The 15,432-nt window shown below is 36.6% G+C and overlaps 1 protein-coding gene and 1 pseudogene across 1 annotated transcript in view; both read right to left on the bottom strand.

Annotated features, from left to right (window-relative positions):
• Positions 1-15,432, bottom strand: part of WASHC4 (WASH complex subunit 4) — a 61,764-nt gene that overhangs the window by 31,230 nt on the left and 15,102 nt on the right. Inside the window, exons 11-15 of the mRNA XM_059186737.1 lie at positions 14,708-14,831; positions 14,454-14,581; positions 13,490-13,650; positions 8,192-8,318; positions 3,842-3,967 (exon numbers count right to left, since the gene is read on the bottom strand). Coding sequence (XP_059042720.1) covers positions 3,842-3,967; positions 8,192-8,318; positions 13,490-13,650; positions 14,454-14,581; positions 14,708-14,831 — 666 coding nt within the window. The remainder of the gene's footprint in view (positions 1-3,841; positions 3,968-8,191; positions 8,319-13,489; positions 13,651-14,453; positions 14,582-14,707; positions 14,832-15,432) is intronic.
• LOC131838226 (COP9 signalosome complex subunit 5-like) lies at positions 179-3,751 on the bottom strand (annotated as a pseudogene).

The following is a 15,432-nucleotide window of genomic DNA, read 5'->3' as shown; positions in this document are numbered from 1 at the left end:
AAGAAAAACAAGAGAAACGTAAGCATTAAATTCAAGACAAGGGTTTCCTTTGAGGGAGCGGGATAAGATGTAATCACCAAGGGACGGCACAGGGGGTTTGTGAAAATATTAATATTTCCTAAATAGGATGGTGTGTTTTAAAGATTTTATTTATTTATTTGACAGAGAGAGAGGGAACACAAGCAGGCAGAGAGGCAGGCAGTGAGAGAGGGGGAAATAGCAGGCTCCCTGCTGAGCAGAAAGCCTCATGTGGGGCTCAATCCTAGGACCCCGAAATCATGACCTGAGCCAAAGGCAGAGGCTTAACCCACTGAGCCACCAAGGCGCCCCGCTAGCAAATTTTTTAATTTCAATTTTTACAAAAGTTAAGTGGATTCTCCTGACTAGAAGGGGTTTTATTTATTTATATAGGATATGCTAAGAAACATTTTATCATATTTTCAAAAGTATTCAAATCACAAGATCACAGCACTTACTCTGAATTACAAAATAAATAATAGCCTCGGGGCACCTGGGTGGCTCAGTTGGTTAAGCAACTGTCTTGGGCTCAGGTCAGGATCCCGGAGTCCCAGGATCGAGTCCCGCATCAGGCTCCCAGCTCCATGGGAAGTCTGCTTCTCCCTCTGACCTTCTCACCTCTCATGCTCTCTCTCACTGTCTCTCTCTCAGATAAATAAATAAAATCTTTAAAAAATAATAATAATAGCCTCATTTTGATAGCCTCATATGCATTTCAACACAATAAAATGGATTTTTTTTTTTTAGTATAGTTGATATACAATGTTACATTAGTTTCACAATGTTATATTAGTTTCAGGTGTACAACCTAGTGATTTGACAAGTTTATACACTATGCTATGTTCACCACAGGTATAGCTACCAACTGCCCCATTACATTTCTATTTCAGTATCACTGATTATATTGCTCAAGCTGCACCTTTTATTCCCATGACTTACTCATTCCATAACTGGAAACCTGTACTACCCTCTCCCCTTCACCAATTTTACCCAGCCTTCTACACCTACCTCACCCCACCAATAATCATCAGTTGTTTCCTACATTTATAGGACTGATTCTGACTTTTTATTCATTTGTTTTTGTTGTTGTTAGATCCCACTTATGAATGGAATTATATGATATTTATCTTTCCATCTGACTTAACTCACTTAGCATAATGCCCTCTAGGTCCATCCATGTTGTCTCAAATCTCATCCTGTTAAGGCTGTGTAATATTCCATTACATATATACCACATTTTCTTTATCCACTTGTCTACTGAAGGACACAGGTTGTTTCCATATCTTAGCTATTCTAAATAATACTGCAATGAATATGGGGGGGCATGTATCTTTTCGAATTAGAGTTTTCAGTTTCTTGGGTAAATATCTAGTTGTGGAATTACTGGATCATGTGATATTTGTACTTTTGAGGAACCTCCATACTACTTTCCACAGTGGCTATACCAATTTACATTCCCACCAACAATGCATGAGGGTTCCTTTTTCTCCACATCCTAGCCAATACTTGTTATTTCCTGTCATTTTGACATTAGCCATTCTAACTGATGTAAGGGGATATCTCATTGTTGATTTGATTTGCATTTTCCTGATGAGTGATGTTGAGGATCTCTTCAATTGTCTATTGGCCATCTGTATGTCTTCTTTGGAGAAATGTCTCCTTAGATCCTCTACCCATGTTTTAATTGTGGTTGTTTTGGTTTTTTTGTTTTGTTTTGTTTTTGTTTTGTTTTTTGGTGTTGAGTTGTATAAGATATTCTCCAAATATCTTCAGCCATTCAGTCAGTATTTTTGTTTTGTTGATGGTTTCCTTTGCTGTGCAAAACCTTTTATTTTCACATAGTCCCAGTAGTTTATTTTTTGCTTTTGTGTCCCTTGCCTTAGGAGACATATCTAGAAAAACATTATGGCTGATACCAGAGAAATTACTGCCTGTGCTCTCTTCCAGGATTTTTACGGTTTCAGGTCTCATATTTGTCTTTAACCACGTTTGAGTTTATTTTTGTGTCTGGCATCAGAAAGTGGTCCAGTTTCATTCTTTACATGTAGCTGTCCACTTTTCCCAGCACCATTTATTAAACAGACTGTTTCCCCACTATATATTCTTGTCTCCTTTGTCATAACTGACCATATAATTGTGAGTTTATTTCTGGGGTCCCCATTTTGTTCCCTGACCCATGTATCAATTTTGGGGCCAGGTCATACTCTTTCATAATTCAGGGAACAAGCTTAAAACTTGAGTAAAACTTTACTAATACTTAAGCTAACCTTTTCATTGTCTTCCTTCTCTCTCTCACTAAATGCTAATTTTTAATAAAGTTTAAATACATTGGTAATTCATAAGAAGTTACTCAGAAAATTCCTTTCAATGGCCAGTTTCTTTAGCCAACTGAGAGATAAGTACACTTTCCCATAATTTTTTTTTCATTTTAAACAGTTTTATTACATGGTGTTAATATTCAGGACACTTCAGAACACCCTATACTTCTAATAAGATTTTTGGTAACTGGCTTTAACGTGTTACTTGAGTATTTTTCTTATACTGGCTTTCAGTCAAAAGTACTACTTGGTGATTGTTTAAAAGATGTTAATTTGATTAAACAGTTTATCCTTCATAACCTGAGACATCAATCCATGGATAGCTTCTATTGTAGTTTTACAGCTGTCTCTTGTAGCTTTGGCAAGTTTGTCTTCTTTCTGTCATGTGTTTCTAAACCCAACATGAAACTCCCTCATCCCAGGTGAGCTTCCGACTGTTCTAATTTTTCAGACAAATCAAAGACCTGAGCAGTGGTATAGTCTGCGTTAGTAAACAAACTAGAGGAACTCAGTGTATTCACCCAGTATTTATTGCACAAAAGCTCAAGCAATTTGTGATCCAATAAGGATTTGAAATATGAGACTTCTAAGGCATAATATTGTTTGCAATGTACACCCAAGTCTTCTATTTTATTAAGTGGAATAGTCTGGTCTCAGAATGGCCTTCATCAGAGGGTTTGTAGCCCTTTGGGTATGTCCTAAAGGCTCCAAGATTCACTTTCCCTGCTGATACTGTTCTTGTTGGGTCAATTATTACTGCTACGAATGGTTCCCGGAACTGCTGACTGAGCATCTGAGCAGTAATATCAATCCCAGAAAGCCAGCAGCCATAGCCAGAATGGCTGCGATACCCGCCAACTGCATTTTCAAGGCAGCCGACCTGTTTGGCGTTTTCTATATACACAGCCACATACTCATATGCAGCAGCCTGAGCATTTACTCGGGTTTCAGTGCCCTCTACAAGCAAGCCAAACTGTCCATAATGATCATGGTTTCACCATTCACCCTTCCTAGCATTAAGCCCATCACTTCTAAGTTGCCTCCCGATCTGCCATGCATCACCATTTTCAGTAGAGCCAATGCTGAGATTTTGCAGTACTTAAAGTAATGGTGATCTTTAGCCCAGGGCTTCGCTGCCCATTATTTCTTGCTGCTATTTCTTGTCATATTTGTAGATTTCATTGATGTTCTGGGCTTCCAGCAAGTTGTTGGCCAGTTCCCAGGTTTTCTGAGCCATAGCTCTCCCAGACGCCACCACCGCCAGGGAATCAGAGAAGTTGTTGCCTTCACAACCAAGACGCAACTTTACCTCGCTAGGTTCCCGGGTGCGGGCTTCAGACCCTTCCCACCACAGGTGCAAACTTATACTAGTCCCTCAAGGCAGCCATGACACTCCCACAATTTTTTACTCTCATAATCAAGAAGTCTAATATTACAAAAGCACCTTAATTTAAGCACAGGTCAATTTTCAATTATAATGGCAAGTAAAATAATGTTAAACATACCTTGAGAAGTTCAACAAGCCTGCATAATGCCTTAACTGAGGTTTTGGTCATTGGTTTTTGCATCGACATGTAGACATTCATTGTGGTTTTAATAATGGTACTAATACTATATGCATATAAGAAGCCCTATAAAAAAATAAAACACTGATTATAATTATAATAAAAACTTTCATTTCTTCGACATTTCATTCTCTATGTAATAATTATTCCTCAACCTGCCAATAACTATTGTTTGTAAGTTCATTTTAAAGTCTGCTCTTAAGATTTTTAAATACTTTTCCACATACAATATACACACGATGGTGAAGTTTCAAAGTAACCCTTAAAAGTGTATTTAACCCATTACATACCATAAGTTTAGTACTGTTAAAATTATGGTATGTAATTATAGTTAAAGAATCTTCCCATTAAAAAAACACACAAACCCTTCAGAGAAATTATCTGAATGTCAGGAAGATATCTATTCATCCTTATCTTACCTGCCAGACAAGAGTATAAAGACTCCTATCTGCTGCAGACAAAAGCTAAGGATTCCAAGGAACTAGGAACTAAAAAATGAGAAGGAGAAGGATAGCTGCTCTCTGGCCAGCACACGTATCAAAAGGTATTTCTCACTTTCAAGCCAATTCCCCCTTTCCTTTTCACCAAAGCCAACCACCACTGTCCATCTGCTACCGTGTCCCCTGCCTATACTGGTACTAATCAGAGTTTTTCTCCTCCTGGCCCAATTAGAACAAATTTCTTCCTATCCTTGTATTCACAGAGGAAGAACACAGGTCTTGTGAGGTTTAAAAAATATTGAGTGCTTGCAAACCCATGGAAATGGGATGGAATAAGAAATCAGGAAAAAGAATATTATTTCTCAGATATATTTTCACTTAGATCTAAAAAACCACACAGAAACATAATAATAAAGATTCTTTGGGCTATCAAGGACCAAAAAAAAAGATATATATTACAGTTTAGAGATGAACATAAACTATACTACTGTGGATATATCCAAAGAGTTGGGCAGAAGTGATATGGTACTGATTCTCAACTTTCTTTCTTTTCCTCTATCATATGTGAGAGATACAGAACTCTCTGGCATCAGTGTCACAATGACTCAGTAAAGCAGTGAGAGTCAATACAGATGGGAGGGAGGAGTTTCTCTGAACCAATAACGGCTCTGTGATAAAGAGATGTGCTAAATTAAAGAATAAGAAACGAGGAAAAAGGTAGCATCCTAAGAAAGGTGACAGACAATAATACTAAAGCTTGGGGCATAACAGGAAAGAGCCCCAAGTCTTACCTTGTTAAATACAGGACTATGACACCAGACTCTGCCCTAGCACAGCACTTAGAAAAGTTAAAAAGCAGACACAAGGAACAGCAAAAGTGTAACTCTAAGGCAGGGAAAAAAAGGGAGTTTCTTCTTTGAGGGGTAATGGAGGAGAAAGAACTCATAGGCTGATATCATACCATTCAGATGGCCATTAATCTGCATCATTTAAAAGGATGTCATTTAAAAATCTAAATGGGGAGGGAAGAGATCTAGGGCCTGTTTCTGTTAATGGCAGAATAAATAAATTGGACCAGTCTTCCTACAGAGAACATCTAGCAAATCTGGGCAAAACATGTTTTTAAATCTCTTAGAAGGCATCAAAGAACTACCACAAAAATAAGGTAATATAAGAGCAAAATGTAGAAGACAGAAACCCAGAGAGGTGAGCATGGCATTTGTGGTCACTTTCCCTTAAGAGACATCTGCCCATTCCAAAAGAGAATAAAGACAGAAGCCAAATGTTATCTTTCAACATCTCACAGAAAGGAAAGGGGGATGAAAATAGGAGTTCATGGCCCATCAAAGAGGGATGGAGGTCCTGTAAACCTAGGTTCTGGATCGGGATCCTGAACAACTACCTAAAAAGTAGGGTGAACTCAAAAAAACAGCCATCATGGGATTTAGAACCCATTTCAAATCATCACAGTCCATGACTGAGTTGAGGTGATCTGGGTTGCTAGTTGTCCTAGACTAGCTGTACATCAGAAGCAAAGATTATTAAATCTTCTCTGGAGAAAAAAAAAATCCAGATCTTTCAATTATATCCACAGTTTTTCATATACAATGTGCCACACATTATAAAAAAATAACCAGGCATACAAAGCAATGAGATATATCCAAAAACCAGAGAAACAAGAGATAAGAGAAATAGCCAGATAATGAAATTATTAGACATGGGTTTCAAAATAATTATGCTGAATATGTTGAAGGAAATGAAACAAAATTTATTCAGAAGAAGAAATGGAAACTATAAAAAACAAAAAGCTAAAAAGTAAAATAATTAAGAATTCAGTGATAGGTTCAACAGTAGATTAGAGATAGCTGAAGAGAAAATTAGAGAGAGAGAAAGAGAGATAATAAAACAAAAAGAGCACTTGCAGACTTAATGGCTGAGATTTTTCCACGAATCCTGGAAGCTCTACAAATCCCACACAGCACTGACAAAAGAAAACTACACCTAGGTACCTCAGAGTAATATTAACTAAAAACCAAAAAGATCTTACAAGCAATGAGAGAAAGACTCACATTGAGAAAGCAACAAAACTGACAGCTGACTTCTCAAAAAAAATAAGACAGAAGACGATAAAGTGGGGAGGAAGGTAAGGGATCCTGCCAACCCAGAATTCTGTATGTAGCAAAACTGCCTTCAAAAATGAAGTTGAAATAAGACATATTCAGACAAAAAAAAAGGTGATAATTCATCATCAGAGAAACAGTTTAAATGAAATACTAACAGATATTCCACAAATAGAAGGATGGAGAGATGCAGGAAAGACAGAACAGATAAATATGTGGGTAAATCTAACTGGACTATAAAAACAGCAGTAGCAATAATACCACCTTGTGAAGTTTAATATAGAGAATAAAAATAAACAAAAGCAGCAGGGGTGAGAAAGTGATAAATAGGATTAAGTAGGCTTAAGATCCTTACACTGTCTAGAAAGAGATAAAACTACTCATTTATTCTGGAGTTGAAGGTTAAATGATGTATCTTAAAATCTCTACAGTAACTATTAAAAAAACCAATAAAGGTATATAGAATTAAAAACCTAATAGTGGGAGAAATAAAAGAATGAAACTAATTCAAAAGAGGAAGAAAGGAAAGGAAAAAGGGACACAGAACAAGTGAGACAAACAGAAAGCAATTAGTCAGGTGCTACTTTAAATCCAAATACATCAGCAATGACAGAAAACATAATGAAAAAGGATGCCTGGGTGACTCAGTTGGTTAAACATCTGACTCTTGGCTTCAGCTGAGGTCATGATCTCAAGGTTGTGAGATTAAGCCCCACATCAGGCTCCGCACTCAGCACAGTCTGCTTGTTCCTCTCCCTCTGCTCCTCCCCCCACTCATGCATCTATCTCTAAATAAATACATAAAATCTTTTTAAAAAATGAAAAAACAAAGATTATCAGACTGAAGAAAAATTTATACTGCTTCAGGAGACAGACATTAAATATAAAGAGTCAAACAGGTTGCGAGTAAAAGGATCAAAAAAAAAAAAAATACCATGTAGACCTTAACTGAAAGAAAACTGGTATAGTTATGTTACTATCACACACACAAGACCTATGACAAAGAGCACTACTAGAGATAAAAGGGACATATCACAATAATAAAAGGTTCAATTCACCAGGAAGATAAAACAACTGTGAATGTTATATACACTCACTTGGCCTCAAAAAAACTGACAAAGAATAAACAGACAAATCCACAATGCCAGAGGGAGATTCTAAACCAATTCTCTCAGTAACTGATACAATATGCAGACAAAATCATTAACAAACATGACCTACTTGACATATACAGAACACTACAACCAACAGATGCAAATTAGATATTCAAGTGCACATGAAAAGTTTACCAAAGTTGACCATAGGGTGAGCCATAATGCCAATCTCAACACATTTCAAATTACCGAATTATCTTACTATTTCTAGATATCGATAATGAGGAATAATGAGGAAATCCTCATATCTTTAGAAATTAAAAAATATCTTTCAAGGTAACTCACAGACCTAAAAAGAAATCACAATAAAGTTTCTTAAATATTTTGAACTAAAGGATAATGGAAATACAACATATCAAAACAGCAAAAAAGTCATGCTTTGAAGGGAATATAATTGCATGTATTAAAATATACAAATTAATAAATCACACAGATCCAAATGCAATCAAATCAATTTCAGTTTTTAAAAACAAAAACATATCCTATCCTTTCCAGTTTTTTCAAAGGGTTACTTCTATACATTGGATTAACAAAGAAATGACCCCCAAAATACTCTAAGTAAGAAGATGCAACTACCTGTATAAAAACATTACATCTATTGGTGAGGTCTTCAGCAAATTTATCCATTCTCTGCTCTTTAGATAAAATAGATTCCATTTTCATCATCCATGAGCTCACAAAGACGTAGTAAGACTGTACATCTCTAACAAAGGAAAATATTGCAGTTACTCAGCACAGGAAAGAAAATTTACTTCCATTTCTTTCAACTGGTAGGGATAAAATATTTCCTTGTAGCAGCCACCTTTCTGGTTTTCAAACTATAAACATCCTACATACATCTATAATTTACTCATTCAACAAGTGTTTACAGAATGCCCATATAGCTGAAGCACTCTTGCTCAGTACTAAAAACAAAAGTTAACAGTAAACAAAACGGATAAAAATTCTTGCCACAATGAAACTTACATTCTAGAAAGGAGAGCTGCTTAATAAAGAAATCAATAATTAAAATCTATAAGATGTTAGATGATATGTGCTATGGAAAAAATGCAGCAGGGAAAAGAGCTAGGGACTTGAGTGGCAGATAAAATTTTAAATACAGTGATCAAAGCAGGCTCATTGAAAAGATTTTGAGCCATTATTTGAAGAAGATGAATGAGTAATCCATGTAAATATATGAGAAGGGAATTCTAGGAAAGTGAATAACAAATGCAAATGCTCTACAACAGTAAGTCAGTCTGGCATGTTCAAGTAATAACAAAGAAGTCAGATCGGCTGGAGGTCAGAGAGCAGGGATGAGGAAACAGGAAATCAGAGAAGTGGGAGGGGCGGTGTGGGAAAGAGGGGGAGTAGAACAGGATTTGTGTAAGAACTTATAGGGAGGATTTCAATGGAAAGCCACCAACAGACTGACTTAATGAACAGAGTGACTTAATCTAACTTTGCAGAGGACCAGTATCACCTTGGCTGATATGCTAAAAATAAACTATAAAGGGAACAAGGGTAATACTGGAAAACCACGCAGGGAGCTACTGTGATAATACAGAAGAAAGGGGATATCAACTTGAACCAGAATGGGAGACTGGAAGTGGTCAAAAATTCTGGACATAAAAGCTGCATTTACTGAATACTTACTATGTCAGCCACTGTTCTGAGAACCTCACACAAAGTAACTCATTCAATCCTCACATTAGCCTTATGAGGTAGGTATTATGATCTCCATTTTACAGAAGAGGAAACTGATACTCAGGGAAGTTAATAACATGCCCAAGATCAAACAACTGGTACATAGCTGAGCCAAGATACAAGCCCAAATCTAGAAAGATTTCCCATCCGGGAAATACTAAATCAGTAACATTAATTTTTCTATGCAGCCCAATTACAAACACTGAATCACTCTATCAGTGCACCTCAAATTGCTCAAGATGGGAATTTTTAGCCCAGAAGCCAAAAGTGTAGGAAAAAAATGAACAATTCCCCTTTGTGGGATTTGATGTTACCAACTCTTTCTAAAAACCTCCTTCAGGGGCACCTGGGCGGCTTAGTTGGCTAAGCCGCTGACTCTTGATTTCGGCTCAGATCATGATCTCAGAGTCCTGGGATGGTGCCCCACATCAGACTCCACACTCAGAGGGGAATCTGCTTAAGGATTCTCTCTCCCTCTGCCTCTGCCCCTAACCCCACTTAAGGGGTTACTCAGGCTCACTCAAGTTTGCTCTTTCTAAAATAAGTAAATAAATCTTAAAAACAAACAAGCAAACAAAAAATACTGCCAAGCTGTCTGACAATCTCAAGAACTCAGCCTGAAGAGGGATTACACCAAAATTTTTAATGACTGTGTTTTAAGGAGTGAAACCTAGCATCAAATCTCAGAAAAATTTCTGCTGAGCCAGGATTCCATTAAACAACACCAACTGCTGCACTTTTGGCTTTGCCTTGAATGGTGCTAACATTATTTGACTTGTGGGTTATTATTTGACTTGTGGATTATTCAACTTAAAAGTGTGGAACACAGAGAAAGAGTAAAGTCCTAGGGCAATGCCTCCACTTTTGAGGAGGTTGTGTTCAGTATTCAGCAAGGACATAACATACAGGAAAGAACAGAAAAGTCACAAGCAAGGACAGAAGGAAGAGGCCTACGTTACGGAGTGCTCCCTGATGATAATCCATAACATTTTGAAGAAGGCTAATAACACAGTCAAAGGCACTCACTCGGTTTTAGATCAGACTATGCAGAACGAAGCAGAGGTTTGCTTGTTACTCCACCCATTACTACTCCCTCCAGACACCAGATGATCTTCATCTCTTGCAAATACGTAAAAATGAAACTGCTTCAAGACTTAAAAAGCAAGTTCATTGACAAAGGGCATCCAAAAGTAGTCAAAGGTCTGTCATATGGTCAGCTTCATTTCAAAGTACGAACAGGAAATTACTGAGAAAAAATTTCCTGTCCCAATATAAAACACAAAATGGTGTCAACATTTGTATGTCAACAGAGGTTTGAAACGAAGGTTCACACCTCTATCCTTTAAAGTCAGTGTTCCCAGTATCGAAATGGTTGTGAAGGAAAAGCAAAATGCAGCAACGCACCTACAAACCTTGAACCACAGTCAAGGATGCGGCTAGGGCACTTGGCCAGCTAGGGTCTAGTGCATAGTGCAAGGGCAGGGAAACTGTCCCCCACTACTTCCTTCTCACTTATGGAATGAACTCTGGAACCTTACTGGGAGAGCTCTCAGTAACTCCCTCAACTTTTCCTAAAATATTAGATAAAACTCATGCTGATCACAGTGTTTCCTCTCTTCCGAGGTTTCTTTGGGAGAAATGTCCTGAAAAGGACACTATCCCTTTTAGCTCCCAGAAAGGACACTATCCCTTTTAGCTCCCTGGAGCTCTGTGGTGACTGTATCTTTAGAATCAAATAATTTAGAAACATAAAATGTTATCGGGCTGGGGGTTGTCACTGAAAGTCAACTTCTCCAGTCTTCCGCCTGATAAGCCTCCCTTCCTACAGCATCTTGGACCACTGGTCATCTACAGTCTACCTACTCAGCTCTAGAGAAAGAGCGCATTACCTCTCAGAGCAGCCTATATGACTCTGCTCCAGAAACGCTACAGTAGGACTGGTACAGGTCTGCATGCCTTTTCTGACACATACTTAGTTGTGTGATCTGGTGAAGTTCACTTCTCTAAGCCTCATTTTATCTAAAAATGGGATAAAACGAGGACTATAGAGTAGCAGGTAACAGCTTGTGCTCTAGAGTTGGGACTGTCCAGCTCCACCACCTACTAGCTGCTTAAATTTGGGTAAGTTTAATCTACTTCAATTTTCTCACCTATAAAATGGCCATAACAACAATATCTACCTCATAAAATTCTCAGATGATTAAAAGAGATGATACATGTGAAGTTCCTGAAATATTTTAGTTATTGGCTTACAGAAAGGACCAGGTTAATATTAGTTGCAACCTTTATTATTTTCCATATGAGAAGACTGTTACAGGGTTTGTATACAACAAAGTGTTTAAAGCCTTTAGCACAATGCCTGCTACACAGAGCTCAATAATATTGGTGATTATTATGATCTATCATCATCTTTTGGTTCTAGTTCAACCTTCTGGAGCTACAGAGATTAAATCTGTTCCCTCTTCTATCTGAACGCCCCTCAAATACTTAAGGAGCATTCCTCAGATTTCTCTTTGAAAGGCCAAATTATGTAGAGATTCTTCAAAGGGCCTGGTAGTCAGGCCTTCTGACATATCCTGACCAGCTTCTTTCAGGGTTGCTGCATTTGTGTCCCTCTTAAAATGTGACACCACCAAATACTGGCTATGATCTGATGAATAAAACTTCAACAAAACTACCAATTCACATGGCGTAGATAATATAACTATCAGTTCCCATAACCCAGGTATAGTTATTAATGTAATCCAAGTATATACCGGCATTTTTAGCAACTACATCACACTGTTAAAGAACATTAAGCGTCTGATAATCAAAATATCCTTACTGTTACTAAACCTGATCCCTATCTCTCCATCTTACTGGATTCATTTCCTTAAATCCAAACTATGTCTTTTTCCTTCTCAGTTCTGTTTTAAGATGTACAAGAGAGTTTGGAAATCTCTGCTGTGAGTAATTCTGCCTAAATTGAGTAATCGTCATTTTCCACTGACTTTAATCACAGGACTTGGGAGTACTAAGAGATGCTTCAGGGGACCTCCTACATTCCTGACTAACTCCTTCTTTCCCTACTCTGCAATAATGGCCCTATTTCCCCTTGATGGTCGAAATCAAAAGGAAGTAGATAAATTTCCCTATTATCTTTCACCATGTCACAGAAAAAAACTATCTCCAGCACAGGGCCAGTAGCACAGTCCTGGATCACTTGACTTAAAATCTTCATCCAGGTCAACATGTGCTTTTGGTAGTGCACCCAAGAATGTGCAGTTAATTTAAATGTTGAATCTAGGCAATGAGAACATGGGGGTCCATTATACTGTTTTCTCTATTTTGTGCATATTTGAAAATTTACATAGTAAGACTTAGACAAAATATAAGGATGTAAATATCAAAAGAAACTGAAGTTAAAAGTGTTCTTTAGGGGCGCCTGGGTGGCTCAGTGGGTTAGGATGCTGCCTTCGGCTCAGGTCATGATCTCAGGGTCCTGGGATCGAGTCCCGCATCAGGCTCTCTGCTCAGCAGGGAGCCTGCTTCCTCCTCTCTCTCTCTCTGCCTGCCTCTATGCCTACTTGTAATCTCTCTCTGTCAAATAAATAAATAAAATCTTTAAAAAAAAAAAAAGTGTTCTTTAAGTGACTAGTACTCAGGTATAGGGTAAAAGTGGGCTGGAGACAATTATTTTTCCCTTTAAACTTTTAGTACTTGACTTTTTAAATATGTACATATATTACTTTCATAAAAATAAAAATTTTTAGAAAGGAGTGCATCAAATTAAAATCAACTCCTAAAAACCGTCACTGAATCATGGACACACAATACTTTTAATGTCATCAAATGGCATCTACTACAGGAACTATACTCCACACAAAAAATATTTAATGTATTGATAAAAAGTTATGTGTGCATGCATACATGTGTGCAAATGCACGTATATTTGGGTACATATGTACGCACACATACATCTCCATAAAGTATAGTTTTCCTGTATCTTTAACAGAGTTTAAACCTACATCATGTAAAGCAAAAAAAAAATCCTAAAAAATAAGTCTCCTAGAGATTATCCAACATTTTCCTCTGGCAATAAATAAATTTATTCTTATAACCAAGTGTTTTCCACATATTTTGAGTCATATAAAATACAAGAATATAAAGTATATAAATATATTCATTATGAGCACTTATAAAACCTACTTGGTAAGTGATTGAGCTTTCTGCTGTAGGAAAGTATCTCTGTGTACTTTAATGGCTTGAAGACTTTTTCTGTCTAGAAGTTTGGCAGCTGCTGGTATTTTCTGGATCAAAAAATTATCAGGAAACCAAATAATATTAGCAGTTAGAGTGATGGCTGGTACCTGAAATAGTAAACATAAGGAAGGGAAATTAATAAATACAGGCTAAACAATAAGCTATTTAATAGTTCTATCATATGCAATGGAAGACAATTTATAATCACTAATAGATCATGAAACATATTATTGTACTGTGGCACAATTAAGACATTCCAATATCTGATGTGGAGCATGAAAATAATTTTATTCTGCCAATATTTATTCAATAAATATTAAATACATACACACACACATACACACACACACACAGATTTTCAGATAAAAATATGCAAAAAGCAAACAGAAACTTGAATCCTCATGACTTTTACTTTTATTCTACATTAGTGAAAAAATAAAAGACCAAGGTGGCTGGGTACTCATAGTCATGTATCACTTGATTGTACACACAAACTAAATTTTCAATTTTGAAATCAGGTATCAAATCATGGACATAGCAAAGATGTAAAACCAATCTCAATTTTTTTTTCTACTTCAATAATGAGAAGGGATGGTAAGAAGAGGAGAAGAATAGAAGAAAAAGAAGAGAAAAAAGTAGTAACAATAATAGGAATTTAATTTATAGGAAGAAATCTAGAAAAACCTCCACAAACAGGTATTTATACAATGTGGAATTATATTGTACTTATTTCTTAAATGCCTGGTTTTTAAAAATGAATACTATAATATTATTTTCATAATTATTATAAAATATTACAAGAATTGCCACTTTTGTAAGCCGGAATAAAATACATTTTAGAATATCCAATTTTATCCAAAATCTTTTTCATCTATTGAAATTGAAAAAAATAAAAATTCCAAGTTCTTACTTTCTTACAAATGTCCAATAAAGACTTATAAAACTTCTTATCAATAGTTCGAAAAATCTGAAAGTGCAGTACAAAAAGTCCACAAATTCCAACATACTTGTCTCTCTGGTCAATTTCAGAAGGTTCTCCTTATAAAAACAAAAGCATGAGAGAAAATTGAAACAAATAAACAAATAAAACAAAGTTCTACATTCAAGGAAATGTAAACTTTAGCAACTTTAGCAACAAAAATTTTAAAATGCACTTTACATTACCAAGTTTGGCTTCTACATTTGTAAAAATTGAGCGAATACTATGTGCAAATTCTTCAGCAAAAGTGCTATTTTTTGACACAGATACTCCTCCATTCAGAGAATCAAACTGCTGTTCTATACAGGCCTAAACAGGAAACATTTAAAGAGAAATTTAGACCCTGGATAATAAACTATTAAACAGATTTAAATATAGTATGTGTGATCTACATTCATCATTCTAATTTTACTAACAATGAGGTTCAAGTTTTTACCTTAATGTCACCTAATATCTAAATCCTTTAGAATGAATATGTATGTATGTACATATTTGAGTACCAGTTAGTGCAATAAAACTGAACCACAAATCCATTCATTTGAGAGAGAGAGAGAGAGGGCATGAGAGGTGCAGGGTTTGGGGAGAAGGAGAAGCAGACTCCTCACTGAGCAGGGAGCCTGACTCAGGGCTCCATCCTAGGACCCAGAGATCATGACTTGAGCTAAAGGCAAGAGGCTTAACCATCTGAGCCATCTCGGCGCCCTACAAATCCATAATTCTACATGAAGAGACACACAGGGATATTCAATGATGTATAGAAGATATGTCTGATGCAGCACTGGAAAACATGTTTTATTATTTTACTTTGCACTTTTAAGAGTAAATTTATTCTGATTACAATTACTTTCCTAGCACTTTATTACAGAATGCATAGAAATGTCTCCTGGAGGGGCACCTGGGTGGCTCAGTC

This window comes from Mustela lutreola, chromosome 8, assembly GCF_030435805.1.
Source record: "Mustela lutreola isolate mMusLut2 chromosome 8, mMusLut2.pri, whole genome shotgun sequence".
Lineage (NCBI taxonomy): Eukaryota > Metazoa > Chordata > Mammalia > Carnivora > Mustelidae > Mustela > Mustela lutreola.
Note: the sequence above shows the minus strand (reverse complement) of the source record. Positions and strands in the feature narration are given on the sequence as shown.